Raw genomic sequence first — 18,335 nt, forward strand, 5'->3', positions numbered from 1 at the left:
ACGAACAGCGAGCACGCGAGGGTTGGCTTCCCCAGAGGCCATTTGTCAACTAAATTAATAAAAAATAACCAAAAAAAATTCAATTTCCAAAAGTAGCAACGCCTGATTTTTTTGCTTTCTAAATGAAATTTATATAAATAAAATCAATAATATAACGCCCATACACGTGCATAAATATTCATTCCAACATATATATTTCAAACTCATGCCGACAATATTTTTCTCTAAAACACTCATATATTTGAAAACAATGAGCTTTAGTGATGATGATGACTTGCATAGAGCTAATTTTGTCACGAATTATTACAACAAATTAGGGATGAGATCAGTACCGTACCTATCCCGGCCGCACATATTTGTACCCAAAAACACTAGTATCTAAAATCAGTAAATCTGGTACCCGGTACCTGTACCCAATTTTGTGGTGCGGGCATAGATACCGGTACGAGCACATGTGCTGGTACTTAGTACTCGCTTTGGTATCACTTTGTTTTTTTTTTAAATCTCCACTAAACTTGGTATCGGTACCGTACACTACCGACAAACAATTATCTATAATACCACAACCAAAACCGTAATAATACAACCAAAACATAATACCAAAACTAAAAATGAAATAAACCATAATATAAAATCCATTCATAATCAAGTAATAATCAAGTAATGAATTCCAAAACATACAAAGTTTCCCAATTTTTTTTTATCAAAATGTTTAAAACAAAATTAACTTATGTAAAGAAAACTTTCATTTAATCTGTCTATTTCCCTTTTTTCTTTTCTTTGTTTATTGATTCCTCAATTTTTATATAAAAACAAGAGAGAAATTTAATACATGTTATTTAATGATATACACAATTACACATACACGAAATAAAAATCTATGAATAAACAATATATGAATATACATATATAGATCGATAAGGAATTGATTCAATTGATATATATAATAGGTGTTGAAAATCCTGCTAGAAAATAAAGTCATGAGTGTTAGAGACCTAATAAAAGCCCCTACATATTATAAATGAGTGTAATACCCGTACATGTACCCGAAAATACCCGTATCTAAATCAGTAAACTTGGGTACCCGTACCCAATAGACACGTACGGATACAAGTACATGTACGGGTATTCGGGAAAAAAATCTCTATCCCTACAACAAATGGTGTCCAATGACGTTGAGAAAATGTATTTGATGTGAAAGTAGCAACAAGGGTTAAGTTCAGAACATGTGGCTAGAAACACTAAGAAATAAAGAGGGGGCGTGAAGATGGTGTTAATCGTCTATGGAACGACTACTTTACCTCAAATGCGAGGTGTTCCCTGATAGCTAATTTAGACATCGGTTCTATATTCATTGTGTAATATTCTTTAGAATTGTGAATGATTTATCAGCCAACATCTAACTTTCAACAAAAAGCATATATTGCGGTAGAAAGAGTCTTTCCCCATTCAGCAAAGCATCTGCCCAATTCGTCTGTTAGCATACGGTACGCCAACTCACCAAACATATGAGTACATACAGATCAATAAAATTATAATTGTCGAGCGTGTTCAAAATTTTTGCAACTATGTTATCGAATTATATTATAATCAATACCGTAGAGGCCTTAAAAAGTGACATCCAACCATTACTATAGGTACATTTAACCAGAGCTGGCCCAACCATTTTGGAGGCCCAAAGCGAAGTGAAAATACGGGGCTCTTTCCTATATTCTTTTATCTTGCATTGGTGTGTATAATGTTGTGAATTGAGGAGAACTTTGAATTAGAATGAGACATAAGTACATAAAGAACTTTTAAAAAATTATAACAGTTAAAGAGTTCACATTCAATATTTCATATATATATATATATATATATATATATATTGAATATAATGTCTGAGATAGAAATTATTATTATTTAATTTCATAAAAAGTTGGATTTTGATTAATCTTTTGGGGTGAAAGAAACTAGAAAGAAGTGAAAACGAATATACAATTGATGAATCAATGGAACAAGCTTAAAGAAACCAAATTGTTAAAAAAGAAACTTGAAATGATGGACAAATTAAGAAGAATCAAACTTGAGACCCTTGGGAACCAAAACGAGTCTCTAACCACCCAACCACAACAATAACTTGTTTAGGTTAGTAAATGTAATTAATATACACAAACTTTATTTTTTTTAAATTGGGGGCCTTTTTATTTTGAGGGCCCAAAGTCCTAGCTTTGGTTACTAAAGCTAACGGGCCGGCCCTGCATTCAACATAGATTCCCGAAATGCGAAGAAACTTTGATTATATTATTATATACATGAAAAACTACACAGTTGATAGGAAAGAGAAATACAGACGAGGTGGCCAAGGCATCCCACCATAATGCATGAGGCAGTTGCGTCGCATGGCGTTTGGATTTGGCATGCCCCTTTTAGATTTGCATGATAAAACAATATTGACATCGATGTCATAAATTAGTCACCGATATTCAATAAAGTGTTAGTTGGTAACGCACCACCATGTAAATTTATCGTGAATGACAAGGCATACAACAAAGGATAGTATGAAGCAAATGGAACCTATCCTTGATGGTCCACACTTGTAAAAAGCTTCTCATATTCACAATAACCTAAAAAGCAAGGAATTATAAATCATCTTGAATCTGCTAAAGAGGATGTCAAGAGGGCATTTAGTGTCGTCCAAGCTCGATGGACATAATATAATTAGCTCCGAAAGGGGCTGGAGCATCATAATAATACATGTGCGCGCATGCATCATAAGGCACAACAAAAGAAGATGAAGAGTATGCTGTAAACGAACGATCAAACATGAGTAGGGTGAAAAAAAACCGGCATGTCACGGGCAACATTAGATTTCGAAGGACGGTTGAATCGGTTATTTTATAGAGCAAAGTATTCCATAAACCGTTTCGAGACATTTAGTCTATGGTCTAGTAAAAAATAAGTTTAGTTTTTATAATTTTCTTTTTATGTATTGTTTTATCATTAATTATGTGATTCTTTATTTTCTACTAGATTTTAACCCCCGTATTAACGCGCGCGCGCGCGCGGGGGTGAGGGTTGGGGTGGGTTATATTATACGTTTCTAATATTTATATATATTTTTTGGATTTTAATTTTATTTATTGTAAGGAAGTTAATAATATACTTAGTATTTGATAATGAAAGGGTTTCACAAATAAATGAGATGTCATAATCCTGTTTAAAAGCTATGTAGGTTTGGTGAGACTCATGACCTGCTTATTTTTTTTACTATAAAATTGTTTCTTAATTATAAATAATATATATATATATATATATTAAAATAAGATATTAATTTTTAGTATATCCTTATTTTATAGGATTTTAATATCAAATGGTGAGATTAAATTTAATGAGATGTTATACCCCGTTTAAAGACTATCTGGGTTTGGTATGAACCAAACCCGTGAATTCAGGTTAAATGCATAAGAAAATCTCCATTTGCAAATAATGTAATCTTGTGACTTGAGAGAGTGTAGAGAGCAACCAAAGAGTTTTTAAATGTTTCGTTTATATATATTATAGATATACGTGATGTTTTCATTTTTAATTTGATTTTCTTTTATAACTTTATTAATTTTTATATTTTCTATTTTTAAGTTATATTCTAATATTCGTAAATACACAATAAATAAAAATATTAAAAGTAATTTGATGACGTGAATTTTATTAACCAAAATCAAATGGCCGGTTACAATATTCTTGTTTATCAAAACAGTTTGAATAACAAAAACAAGCCACCCAGGCATGAACCCAGATCATTACAAACTTCATTAGAAACTTGCAACTGAAGAATGTTCGGAACTAGTCAAACAAGGTTTAATAGAACCTACAAAATCCCAGTGGGCCTGTGAAGCTTTCTACGTTAATAAACGTAGTGAACAGGTTCGGGGAAAATTAAGGTTGGTCATAAATTATCAACCTTTGAATCATTTCTTGGCAGATGACGTTTCTTTATTTTGAACATCCATTTTACTACGCACTGACTAGCATCATACTTGCCAGCCAAGAAATAGAAAATTCCATTAGTGAATTCGGGTTGTTCAACTTAAATTATCGCACTCACAATTCCTTTCAACCACACTTAAACGCGAATTCTCTAGCCACTATTTATGATTAGATGACAATCTCAAAGCCGGCAACTTCACATCAAGCCAACCATCAACCAAATCAACAATCTTTTAAACCCATTATACGCGTTCACGCTCACTCTGCCAATAGCAACATCCCTCCACTTCTTTTGCTCCCATCGTTAGCGTTGATTGATTTGCGTATGCTCACTGAGTGTGAATAGTTTCTACATCAAAATGCTTTTAGATAATTAGTGTCACTAAAACAAGCTGCATAAGAAAATTGACAATAGAGTTATAGGCTTACTGGTTTCTTATGTTGTAACAAAAATTAAAGCTCATTTGTTTAATAAAAAATCCGGTGGACATATACTATACTCAGCCACAAATCCTTGAATAATGTACTTAAAAGATTGATCACTTACCACATATTTGGAGCAATGCCCAACACTTCTACTTTTCTGATTGTCAAGTGGCACTTGGAGTTCCCCAAAACACTTCAGCAAGAAATCCTAACAGAGCATCCTAATGAAGTGTTCGGAGGATCCCTTAGGGACACTTGGCTTTTCCCTTCGTGTGTGTTCCTAAGTAATTACTTTGCTGGTTGTCAAGTGGCACTTGGAGTTCCCCCAAACACTTCAGTAGGAAATCCTAACAAAGCATCCCAATGAAGTGTTCGGAGGATCCCTTAGGGACACTTGGCTTTTCCCTTCATGTGTGTTCCTTAGTAGTTACTTGATGTGTTTATATATATTGAAAATGGCTTATCATAATGTATATATAGGGCAGAGTTATGGGAAGTGCCTGATATATGAAGCAGCTTGAACATGGTTGGCAATGAGTCTCAATTAGGAGAGTCGTAGTTTCACGTTCACATGAAGAGCAAAAGACATAAATCAAGAGGTCATATTAAATGAGGACCAGGCGAAGATATGCGTTATATACTTGTTTTTTCATGTATCCATAAAACATGACTAGGTTCAGCTTCCAACTTTTGAAATTTTGGCATACGATTCCATAGGAGGGACGTGATAACGTAAAAAAAGAAAAAAATTAAAGATAACCGAAGCTCGAATGGAATGGAATATACCCAAATGCTAAATGAGGAATCTGCTAAAGATATGATGTAGAATAAGGGTCACTCCCACACTAGTTAGTTGACTGTAAGCTTCTACATGATATCTAAACTTTTGCCGTAATTAGAAATTCCATTGCAAAGAATACATATAATCTTAGCTTAGAGCATCTGCAACGTGGAACCATTCCCCGAGCCCGGAGGTCCAGTTGACGTGGAGATTACAATCTTGGAGGGCATGTTCCAAGCCGCCTTGTGAGCTGATGTCCTAAACCTACGCCCGGCTATCTAAACGAACAGCGGACGCGAGGGTGGGCTTTCCCAGCGGCTATCTGTCAATTAAAAAATTGCCATAATTTCAAATTCCAAAAGTAGCAACGCCTAATTTTTTTTGTTTTTTTTAAATGAAATTTCTATAAAGAAAATTAATAAATTAATACCCAAACACGCTCATAATTCACTTTATTTTAAGGCCGACAATAATTTATTTTAGAGCACTCGTATATTTTAATAAAATGACTTCTGGTGACGATGATGACTCAAATATAGCTAATCTTGTCACGAGTTATTACAACAATTGGTGTCCGATGACGTTAAAATGTACTTGATGTGAAAGCAACAAGGGTCAAGTTCTGGACAAGAAGTGGAAACACAAATAAATAAAGAGGGGATGTGAAGATGGGGCCAATTGTCTATGGAACGACTACTTTACTTCGAATGCGGTGTTCCCTGATAGCTAATTTAGACATTGGTTCCGAATGCATAGTGCAGTATTCCTTAGACCTGTGAACGATTTATCAACCAATTATCTATACTTTCATTTTCCATTCAGAGAAGCATTTGCCCAATTCGTCTGTTGGCGTACGACACGACAACTCACCAAATAGATGAATGTAATATATTGAAGAGATTGTATTCTTATTGATTGCCGGACAATAATACAATGATCATATATAAATACAATGGTGGCTTTCTAACAAAGTAACTCTAAATGCAGAAACATAATATTCATAATATCAATTACGATCTCATACGGTCTCTTCTGATTATATCACAATCTCTTCTGTTAATACCCCCCCTCAGTTTGAGTGTGAGTAAGAACGGACGTTTAAACTGGAACGAAATAGCTCGAAGAGTTAACGTGGGAAGCCCATTGTATATATATTAGTATATGACCAATATATGACCATTTAAAACTTTCTCCTAAACAGGGTTGCCGGAGAGATAGACAACCGATATATTATCACAATAAACTATGATACCGTGTAAAATATTGAAGAGATTGCATTCTTATTGATTGCCTGACAATAATACAATGATCATGTATGAATACAATGATGGCTTTCTAACAAAGTAACTCTAAATGCAGAAACATAATATTCATAATATCAATTACGATCTCATACGACTCTTTTGATTATATCACAATCTCTTCTGTTAATAATGTACCTATGGATCGGTAAAACTATGATTGTCGAGTGTGTAAAATTCTTTTGCAGTTATGTTATTGAATCAATATTGAAGAAAGGCCTAAAAGGGTGACATTCAACCATTACTATAGGTCTCAAATGAGACTAAAACCCATAACCTTTTAGTTGGGAGTAATACATCTTTGCCACTAGACCAAGCTAGTGGTTATGTAATTGAGTTTAAACATTAAATATACATCTTGTATTTAATAAATATACATATAATTTTTTTCTAGAAAAGTTTTGGGCCTAACTGGTGTCGGGCCTGTGGCCTTCAAGCACCCTACCACCCCCAAGGGCCGTCCCTGCATTCAACACGTGATAGGATTCCCAAAATACGAGGAAGAATTAATTGTATGCATTAGGCATGAAGAGACTGTCCTGTTTCTTATAAAGGGAAAATATGCATGAGGTGACCAAGTGTCCGAACATAATGCTTGAGCCTGTTGCGTCACACGGCCTTCGGATTTGGCATGCCTATTTTGGAATTGCACAATCAAATAATGACATCGATGTGGTGAATAAGTCACTAATTCAACAACGAATTCATAGTCGGTAACACCATGTAAATTTACCGTGAATGACAAGTACTATACGACAAATATTACTATCTAGCAGATGGAATTTATACCGAATTGATCACCCTTATAAAAAGCTTCTCAAATCCACAAGTCCCCAAAAAGCAAAGAATTAAAATCCATCTTGAATCGGAAAGAGAGAGGATGCCAAGAGGGCGTTTAGTGTCCTCCAAGCTCGATTGCGCATAATACAAGGTCCAAATCAGGTTGTAGCGTCAAAATAATACATGTAAGCATGCATAATAATGCACAAAAAAAGAAGTTTAAGGGTAGATTGTAAACAAATGGTCGAATAATGAGGATGATGAAATAGAACCGGCAAGATAGGGCAATATTAGATTTTGAAGAACAGTTGAATCGGTTTAGAGATTTGATTTAACAGATCAAAGTAATTCATAAAGCGCTTCGAGATGACTTAGAATATAAATTTGAGGTCTACTAAAAAATAAGTATAGTTTTTATATTTTATATTTATGTAATGTTTTATTATTAATTATTTTCTATTTATGTATGTTTTCATTTTAATTTTACATTTGTTTTTAAATTTATTAACCTTTCATTATCTGTTATTGTTTAAATTATATTCTAATATTTTAAGAAACGATATATAAAAACATAATAAAAGTATATTGATGACGAAAATAGAGTGTTGCATATTTTTTGACAAACTCTTTATCAACCAAAACCAAATACAGTATTCTGTTTACCAAAAGTGTACGTTTGAATATGCCAAAAGTCAAACTATCCCAGTTTGCTTCGATTTCTTTTATCTTTTGAACATCCGTGTTTCATTATGCGCCGACTAGCATCATACTAGCCACCCAAGAAATAGAAAATTACATGAGTGAAATGGGATTCTTCAACCACCTGTCAATGCAGTTTACATTTATTCTTCCTACTAGAGTACCGATAAAAAGAGAAAAAAAATATCATCATCAAATAACAACACATACTGATAGCCTCTTCAAGAACGAGGCTTTTAAATAACCGACACTTAATGTCGAATTTTCTTTAATGAAGGTCACTTTTCATAAAATACCAATTTCAGTCCCTCAACTTAAATCATCGCATTCACAAGTCCTTACTTGGCCACACTTAAAAGGCGAATTCTCAAGCCACTCTATATGATCAGATGGGAATCTCAAAGCCGGCAACTTCACATCAAGCAAACCTTCAACCAAATCACAAATTTTTTTAAAGCAGTATACACATTCGCGCTCACTTAGTCAATAGTAACATCCCTCCACTACTTTTGTTTCCATTGTTAGAGTTGATTGATTTGCGTATGTTCAGTGAGTCTGGATAGTTTTTGCCATTCATCAAAATGCTTTTAGATAAGTAGTGTCACTAAAACCAGCTTAAGCAACTATATAATAAGTGGAGTTAGAGCATTACTGGTATCTTATGTTGTAAAGAAATCAAAGTAATCTGTTAAAATAAAAAGATCAGGTGGATATATACTGAAACCCAGCCACAAATCCTTGAATAATGTAGAAGATTGATCACTTACAACATATTTTTAGCAGTGCCCAACATTTCTACTTTGCTAGTTGTCAAGTGGCAGTTGGAGTTCCCCCAAACACTTCAGTGGGAAATCCTAATAAAGCATCCCAGTAAAGTGTTCGGAGGATCCCTTAGGGACACTTGGCTTTTCCCTTCATGTGTGTTCCTTAGTTGTTACTTGATGTGTTTATATACATTAATTGAAAATGGCTTATCTTAATTATATGACCAGAGTTATGGGAAGCGCCATATATATGAAGCTGCATGACACATCAGAAGCGTGAACATGGTTGGCAATGTGTCTCTATTAAGACACTACAAGAAATTTCACCTGATATGACGAACCCTATAGCAACGACAATTGTCGTTGCTAAATATCAAGTATAACAACGATTTGTCGTTGCAATAGAGTGTAACATAAATTTTCTTTTATGTTGCCTGTAACGACGACATATCGTAGCTTTATTGTTGAGCGGGAAAAGGAAAAAGAAACTGCGAATGGAAAACGGTATGGCGACGATATATTGTTGTAATAGGTATTTTCTTTTATAATTTTGATTTATTTTACTTCAAAATTCTGAAACTTAAAAATTGGTCAACCTATTACCACGATACATCGTATCAATTAATATGTTTATTCTTATGTTAGCTACTAACAAATTTGGAGAAGGGGAATACAAATTAATTGGTAAAACCTAGTCACCCGCCTGCTCCATGAACTCTCTCCCTCCCTCGCACGCCGTACTCCGTCACCACCCTTTGCCACCGCCTGCCTCCACATACTACAGTGAGGCGCTACCATCTGCTGCCTTCTTCTGTCGTAGCCTAATTCTGCTAGTGTATGTACCTTCAAGTCTTCAACCTTCTTGTTTGGTTGAACCATTTTCCCCAATTAAACACTTTTGGCCGAAATTAGGTTTAAATTATTTAAATTAATTATAGTCAGTATGTTTTTTTAGGTGATTCTTAAGGAGAGTTGAAGAATACTAATTTGTCCAGAAGACGTTTCATCTCTATAGCTGATTTTTAAAGGTATATTATTTAAATTTAATTATAGTCTATGTATTTTTATGTTTTTTTGTATTTGAAGAGAATTTCTTTGACTTGCTTATTTTAGTTTATATTTGGATTTAAAGAGAATTTGTTTGACCCACTTATGAAAACATAGTGTTTAACTTGTATGTATGTGTATGTAGATATGTAGTTTGATGTATTAATGTTTATAATTTGACCCGTTTGACATGAAATGTGTACGTATATATGTATATGTTTTTATGAATATGTACTTGTATATTAATGTTTTCAATTTACAAAAACAGTAATGACAACTGATAAGAGTTGGATTAGAGTACGAAATCGAAACGATCCAGTTTTCCTAAATGGTCTTGAAAACTTTATAGAGACTGCCAAGAACCATCTTGACAGTGAAGACAAAACTTGTTGCCCGTGTAAAAAGTGTGTCAATTCACACCGGCATAGTTTGACTGTGATTAAGGCCCACATACGTGACAAAGTGTTTCAACAATCATATGAGACATGGATTTATCATGGTGAAGAACTTCCTAATTCTCCGGTTGTAGACTCATTGTTGGGTTCAAGAAAACGCATTGTAGCACCGACTCAAGAGATGTTTGATGCACTTGACGATGTTATGGCGGAGCAAAATACAAATGAAGAAAATATAGATGAAGATGCTAATGATTTAGACCCGGAATTTGATGAATTGTTTGCCGAGGTCAATACGGAGTTATACCCTGGTTGTACTTGGTTGTCTTCTTTAAACTTCCTAGCAAAAATGACGCATTTCAAAGTCCTCAACAAATGGACAGATTCTTCGTTTAGCCAGCTTTTAAAGTTTCTAAAATTTGCACTCCCAAAAGAGAATCATATTCCAGCTTCATACTATGAAGCTAAGAAGAAGTTGAGAAAGATTGGGTTAGGATATCAATCTATCGATGCTTGCGTTAATGATTGTGTTCTATTTTGGAAGGATAACGAGTCAAAGGAAAATTGTCCAGTCTGTAACACAAGCAGATGGATTGACCCAAACACAAAGGGGAAGAAAGTACCACATAAAGTGATGCGCTACTTTCCTTTAACTTCCCGGCTTAGACGAAGGTATGAACCCAGATTCACAGCAAAAGATATGATCTGGCATAATACCGGAAGCTCAACAGATGGTATGATGCGTCATCCAGTTGATGGGAAGGCATGGCAAGAATTTGATAAGAGGCATCCTGATTTTGCCAAAGAACCAAGGAACGTTCGGTTGGGTTTGGCTGCTGATGGCTTTAGTCCATTCGGTAACATGAGTCTGACTTATAGTATGTGGCCAATAGTGTTGACAACATACAATACTCCACCGTGGTTATGTATGAAAGAGTCTTCTTTTATGTTGACTTTACTAATTCCCGGGCCTAAATCACCTGGAAAGGACATTGATGTTTTTCTAAGGCCTTTGGTTGATGAATTGAAAATGTTATGGGAAGAGGGAGTACGAATGAGAGATGCATCAACCGACACTATATTCAATATGCATGCCGCACTACTATGGACTATTAATGATTTTCCTGCTCGTAGTAGTTTATCTGGATGGAGTGGTCAAGGTTATAAAGCATGCTCTAACTGTAACCAAGACACGCCCTCGATTCGTGCAAGTAATAAGACATGCTTTATTAGTCACAGACGATTCTTGCCTAGTAACCATAAATGGAGATTTAGTTTGTTGTTTAATGGCAAAAAAGAGAAAAGAATGGCTCCTAGACGATTAAATAATGAACAAATTTTAGAACAACTAAATAGTTTCCCCGTTCGTGTTCCGGGGAAACATGTTGATTATGGAGGTGCAAAATGAAAGCGTGATGAGTCAGAGTTGAATTGGACCAAGCGGAGTATCTTTTTCGAGTTGGACTATTGGTCCACTCTCGAACTAAAACACAATCTTGATGTTATGCACGTGGAGAAAAATGTGTGTGAGAGCATATTAGGTACTTTGCTAATGAACGACAAGTCAAAAGACAAAAATAGCGCAAGAGAAGACTTGGAAGATATGGGCATTCGAAAAAATTTATGGCTAACCACAAAGAAAAACAAAAAGGTCATCAAACCGCATGCCCCATACTCTTTCAAAGCCAAGGATCGAGAACGTTTCTGTAAGTTCATAAAAGGAGTGAGACTACCTGATGGTTTTGGATCAAACTTTAGAAGTAAGGTGGTTGGATCAAATATAGTAGGGTTAAAGTCTCACGATTATCATATTCTCATGCAACGATTGCTGCCAGTAGGGGTCCGAGCGGGACTCGAGGAGGATGTTTCGAAAACAATAATTGACTTTTGCACCTTTTTTTAAAAAATATGTGCGCGATCAGTAGATGTGAATGACATGTATAAAGCACATGATGAACTCGTAAAGATACTATGCAAGTTGGAATTGATATATCCTCCAGCATTTTTTGACATAATGGTTCATGTAGTTCTTCATTTACCTGAAGAAGCTATTCTTGGTGGGCCTGTATATATGAGATGGATGTATCCTTTTGAAAGATAAATGAAAAAACTGAAAGCATATGTTAGAAACAAGGCTAGGGCTCAATAGCAGAGGGTTATGTTGCAGAAGAAGCATTGGCATTTTGCTCTTTGTATCTTGATGGTATACAAACCAAATTCAACCATCCTCATAGAAATGCAGATGATGGCATTCCAAAGAGGCAATACTATGTGTTCTTATCACAATGTCGACCAATGTCGGCGATGACTTTAGTTGATTTTGTTGAAGATGCCAAAAATTCATTAGGATGGTTTTTATTGGACAACTGCGACGGTGAAATTAAAAGCTACATAGCGTAAGATTTTTTTTTTTTTAATTTCATTTTATATTTTATTGAAAATAGTTTGATTAATTTGTCTATCCATCATACAGGGAGTTTAAACATGCTTTTCCTGAAAAAAAATGTCAAAACAGAATTTTCATCATGGCTTAATAGAAAGCTAGATGAGTCTCCCAACTGTTTTTATATTGTATATATTTTTTACGAGTAAAACAGATTAGTAGTAGTGGCGCGCAGCAAAGAAAATAATCGTACAGGTCAAACGGGCTTTTTTTATTTTTTTTATTTCAGGTTGTAATATGAACAATAATACTTACAGTTAAATACTTGTTCTTATATTGTATATATCTTTTAATTTGCTAAAATTTCAATTTCATTATCAATGTAGCTCAACCACAAAAGCGAGGGGTAGGCTCCAAACAAAATTTAGATATCGCGATGAAAAATAACAACAACAAACCACTGCCCATGGAGTTTGATATCAAAGGGGAAACATATAAACCTGTAGGTGAGTATCAAAGCATGTTCGTGCGCTGCATAACAAATGGGCTTCCTAAGCTAGTTCATTTCCACTATTCATGCTGGGCAAAGGTACCCGAAGAGGAGAAGGAAAAATTGTTTCGCGTGCTCAAAGTAAGTATACAATGTAATGTTTGATTTTTTTCCAGTTTCCTAATTTTTTATGTTTTTTAATTGCTTTTTGTTGAGTTATTTTGATCTCACCCCATGGATTAACTCACCGCATTGGAGAAAAATAAACGATGGCATTAATAGCGATTGTGCTAATCGCTTACGGGGTCTTAAAAGTAAATTTGGTAAACATTTCAAGAAAGTCGGAGGTAAAGAAGATTTGGAAAATTCAAGAAAGAAGCCTCATTCCTTAATTGACAAAAAAAAGTGGAACAAGCTTATTGATGACCTATTTCTTACTCCCGAGTATATTGAGCGCTCAAAACAAAACACAATAAATAGAGCAAAACAATCTTACCCAAGTTGTGGTGGGAGTAGGCCGTATGCTCAAACAAGACACTTGGATGTAAGAAAAGTTATTAGTATAATCCAAAGAAGTATTTACAACTTATTCAAAGCTTAGTAATATTAATAATGTTTACAGATGCAATCTACGGGAAAGACAAGTGAAATCGACAATTGGAGGTCAATGCACTTGAATGTGAAAGGTGGATGGGTTAACAACCGAGCGGCTCAAGACTGGGTAAGTTTGTTTGTTTATATTTTGATATATAATGTGTAAGATTGTAAGAATGGGTAGTTTTTTTTAATTAAACCTATTACTGAAAAGGATTTGTTTTACCAATATGCTGTCCAAAGCTTGAAGCTACCAAATTTAGGATAACTTATAGTGAAGTTTGAAAGCAATTAGATTACAAATCTAACCATTTTATTCTTTGATATAGGACAAAATTCAAGAGGAGGTTAGTAGGATGCAAAGGGATGCGGGTGATGATAAGCCAATTGATGAGGTAGAGCGTCTTCGACGTGCACTTGGTTCTCGTAGTGGCTGGGAACGAGGCATTGGACGAAAGCTGAAAAATTCATCAGCCAATGTCGCGTCTGTGTACGAACCAACACCATCACAATGGGACACCATGCAACAACAAATGAGTCAATTGATCACCGGTGTTAATGAACTTGAAAAGAAAAAAAGGTGAATCGAGTAAAGATGTTGAAAATGAAAACATGGATGTTGATGATGAAGATGATGAAAGCGAAGGCAGTATGTGATTAGTTATGAACAATTTAGTGGCTTGTAGTATGATGATAATCTAAACAATTTGATGGTTTAATGTTTGTAATTTGACGGTTTAAATGTTCGTAATTTAGGTTGTTTTATAATTTGTTGGTTTATGATTTTATTTGCTAAAAAAATTTGATTAATTAAAAAAATTGGAAAATTAATTAAAAAATCTGGGAAAAAACTTTTCTACCCTATAGCAACGACAAGTCGTCTCTTCATAAGAACACGTTTTTAAAATATATTTTATATATAAATATCAGTAACGACGACTTGTCATATCTACAAAGTAAGTGTATATTATTATCAATTACCCTATAGTGACGACATGTCGTAGCAATAGATATTTTCAATATTTATTAAATCTTTATTTTTATTACTGAAAATAGTTTGCGACGAGAGCCTATAGTGACGAGAAATTGTGGTAATAAGTGAACTCTATAGCAACGACGTTATAGCGACGACTTCGAGACCTTTAGCAACATCACTTAGGCAGCGACAAAGATTGAGACGAATTGTCGTTGCTAAAGGGTTAGGCAACGACAAGTCGCGGCTATAGGGGGTATAATTTTCGTCATATCAGGTGAAATTTCTTGTAGTGAGAGTCGTAGTTTTCACGTTCGCATTAAGAGCAAAAGACATAAATCAAGAGGTCATATTAAGTGAGGACCAGGCGAAGATATGCGTTATATACTTGTTTCTTCATGTATCCATAAAACATGACTAGGTTCAGCTTCTAACTTTTGAAATTTCGGCATACGATTCCATAGGAGGGTGATAACGTAAAAAAAAGAAAAAGTTAAAGATAACCGAAGCTCGAATGGAATGGAATATACCCAAATGCTAAATGAGGAATCTGCTAAAGATATGATGTAGAATAAGGGTCACTCCCACACTAGTTCGTTGACTGTAAGCTTCTACATGATATCTAAACTTTTGCCGTAATTAGAAATTCCATTGCAAAGAATACATATAATCTTAGCTTAGAGCATCTCCAACGTGGAAGGCATGTTCCAAGCCGCCTTGTGAGCTGATGTCCTAAACCTACGCCCGGCTATCCAAACGAACAGCGGATGCGAGGGTGGGCTTTCCCAGTGGCTATCTGTGCCATAATTTCAAATTCCAAAAGTAGCAACGCCTAAACTTTTTGTTTTTTTAAATGAAATTTCTATAAAGAAAATTAATAAATTAATACCCATACACGCTCATAATTCAGTTTAACATATTTTTTTCTAGAGCACTCGTATATTTTAATAAAATGACTTCTGCTGAAGACGATGACTCAAATATAGCTAATCTTGTCACGAGTTATTACAACAATTGGTGTCCGATGGGCGATGACGTTAAAATGTACTTGATGTGAAAGCAACAAGGGTCAAGTTCTGGACAAAAGTGGAAACACAAAGAAATAAAGAGGGGATGTGAAGATGGGGCCAATTGTCTATGGAACGACTACTTTACTTCGAATGCGGTGTTCCCTGATAGCTAATTTAGACATTGGTTCCGTATGCATAGTGTGTATTCCTTAGACCTGTGAACGATTTATCAACCAATTATATATACTTTCATTTTCCATTCAGAGAAACATTTACCCAATTCGTCTGTTGGCGTACGACACGACAACTCACCAAATAGATGAATGTAATATATTGAAGAGATTGTATTCTTATTGATTGCCTGACAATAATACAATGATCGTACATAAATACAATGGTGGCTTCTAACCAAGTAACTCTAAATGCAGAAACATAATATTCATAACATCAATTACGATCTCATACGGTCTCTTCTGATTATATCACAATCTCTTCTGTTAATACCCCCCCTCAGTTTGAGTGTGAGTAAGAACGGACGTTTAAACTGGAACGAAATAGCTCGAAGAGTTAACGTGGGAAGCCCATTGTATATATGTCAGTATATGAACAATATATGACCAATTAAAACTTTCTCCTAAACAGGGTTGCCGGAGAGATAGACAACCGATAAATTATCACAATAAACTATGATACCATGTAAAATATTGAAGAGATTGCATTCTTATTGATTGCCTGACAATAATACAATGATCATGTATAAATACAATGATGGCTTTCTAACAAAGTAACTCTAAATGCATAAACATAATATTCATAATATCAATTACGATCGCATACGACTCTTTTGATTATATCACAATCTCTTCTGTTAATAATGTACCTATGGATCGGTAAAACTATGATTGTCGAGTGTGTAAAATTCTTTTGCAGTTATGTTATTGAATCAATATTGAAGAAAGGCCTAAAAGGGTGACATTCAACCATTACTACAGGCACATTCAACCAGGGCCGGCTCTGAAAAAGCAAAAAAGTTTTGGGCCGAAGGCAAAATTTATTTTAGCCTTAAGTAAAAGAAGTATTTTGTTGGGTTTAAACAATTTAATTTTTATATGGATTTACTTGGTTATAATTTGGGTTGTGTAAAAAACTTTTGTATTAAAATAGGATTAAACATGTCTCAAATGAGACTAAAACCCATAACCTTTTGGTTGGGAGTAATACATCTTTGCCACTAGACCAAGCTAGTGGGTATGTAACTGAGTTTAAACATTAAATATACATCTTGTATTTAATAAAAATACATATAATTTTTTTCTAGAAAAGTTTTGGGCCTAACGGGTGTCGGGCTTGTGGCCTTCAAGCACCCTGCCACCCCCAAGGGCCGTCCCTGCATTCAACACGTGATAGGATTCCCAAAATGCGAGGAAGAATTAATTGTATGCATTAGGCATGAAGAGACTGTCCTATTTCTTATAAAGGGAAATATGCATGAGGTGGCCAAGTGTCCGAACATAATGCTTGAGCCTGTTGCGTCACACGGCCTTCGGATTTGGCATGCCTATTTTGGAATTGCACAATCAAATAATAACATCGATGTGGTGAATAAGCCACTAATTCAACAACGAATTGATAGTCGGTAACGCCATGTAAATTTACCGTGAATGACAAGTACTATACGAAAAATATTACTATCTAGCAGATGGAATTTATACTTAATTGATCACCCTTATAAAAAGCTTATCAAATCCACAAGTCCCCAAAAAGCAAAGAATCAAAATCCATCTTGAATCGGAAAGAGAGAGGATGCCAAGCGGGCGTTTAGTGTCCTCCAAGCTCGATTGCGATTAATACAAGGTCCAAATCAGGTTGTAGCGTCAAAATAATACATGTAAGCATGCATTATAATGCACAAAAAAAGAAGTTTAAGGGTAGATTGTAAACAAATGGTCGAATAATGAGGATGATGAAATAGAACCGGCAAGATAGGGCAATATTAAATTTGAAGAACAGTTGAATCGGTTTAGACATTTGATTTAACAGATCAAAGTAATCCATAAAGCGCTTCAAGACAGACTTAGAATATAAATTTGCGGTCTACTTAAAAAATAAGTATAGTTTTTATATTTTATATTTATGTAATGTTTTATTATTAATCTAACTATCTATATAATTGCCTACAAAAAAATATTTGGTGCCGCTCTCAGGTTGTTCCCCACATTCTCTATAGCCACCAGATTGCTTGATTTATAAATGGAGGCTTCTCATGCATTTGACCCGAATTCTCGGGTATGAGTCTCACCAAACCCGGATAGTCTTTAAATGGGTTATAAGATCTCATATATTTGTAAACTATTTCATAAGCAAACAATAATTTTCACGGGTCATAGGTCTCACCCAACCCGAATAACCCTTAAACGGGTTATAACATCTCATTTATTTGTGAGATACCCCTTAATTATCAAAGAATAATTTTCACGGGTTATGTGTCTTACCAAACTCTAATAGCCCTCAAATGGGTTATAAGATCTTATTTATTGACACTTTCATTATCAAACCCTAATTTAACATATTTGTTTTACATGTTCTTCGTTGCTGGTCTATCATCTTCATCTTCGGTTAACTTTCGATACTACCCACCATCGTCAACTACATCAACACCTTTTTTTTCATTAGACAAATATTTGTGTTCATGTTTGTACATTTAAAAAAATCAACATGCTCGTGTT

General features: G+C 34.7%; 2 protein-coding genes across 3 annotated transcripts; both read left to right on the top strand.

Moving 5' to 3' along the window:
* The first annotated feature begins 9,473 nt into the window (after positions 1-9,473).
* On the top strand, positions 9,474-12,268 carry LOC143534737 (uncharacterized). Of its 2 annotated transcripts, XM_077029154.1 has the most exons (3): positions 9,474-9,552; positions 9,673-9,745; positions 10,033-12,268. In XM_077029154.1, exon 3 carries the CDS (start codon positions 10,035-10,037, stop codon positions 11,565-11,567), a length of 1,533 nt encoding a protein of 510 aa, XP_076885269.1. In that variant the 5' UTR covers positions 9,474-9,552; positions 9,673-9,745; positions 10,033-10,034; the 3' UTR covers positions 11,568-12,268. The 2 variants fall into 2 exon arrangements, with proteins under 2 accessions (XP_076885269.1, XP_076885268.1); XM_077029153.1 differs by having other exon boundaries at positions 9,673-12,268.
* Positions 12,269-12,934: 666 nt separating this feature from the next.
* Positions 12,935-14,311, top strand: LOC143534738 (uncharacterized). Its single transcript, XM_077029155.1, has 3 exons — positions 12,935-13,576; positions 13,655-13,753; positions 13,956-14,311. The coding sequence occupies exons 1-3, from the start codon at positions 13,223-13,225 to the stop codon at positions 14,208-14,210; spliced, it is 708 nt and encodes a 235-aa protein (XP_076885270.1). The 5' UTR covers positions 12,935-13,222; the 3' UTR covers positions 14,211-14,311.
* The last annotated feature ends 4,024 nt before the right edge of the window (positions 14,312-18,335 follow it).

This window comes from Bidens hawaiensis, unplaced genomic scaffold (assembly GCF_021521415.1).
Source record: "Bidens hawaiensis isolate Kalapana, Puna unplaced genomic scaffold, B.hawaiensis_p1.1 tig00010302_1, whole genome shotgun sequence".
Classification (NCBI taxonomy): Eukaryota; Viridiplantae; Streptophyta; class Magnoliopsida; order Asterales; family Asteraceae; genus Bidens; species Bidens hawaiensis.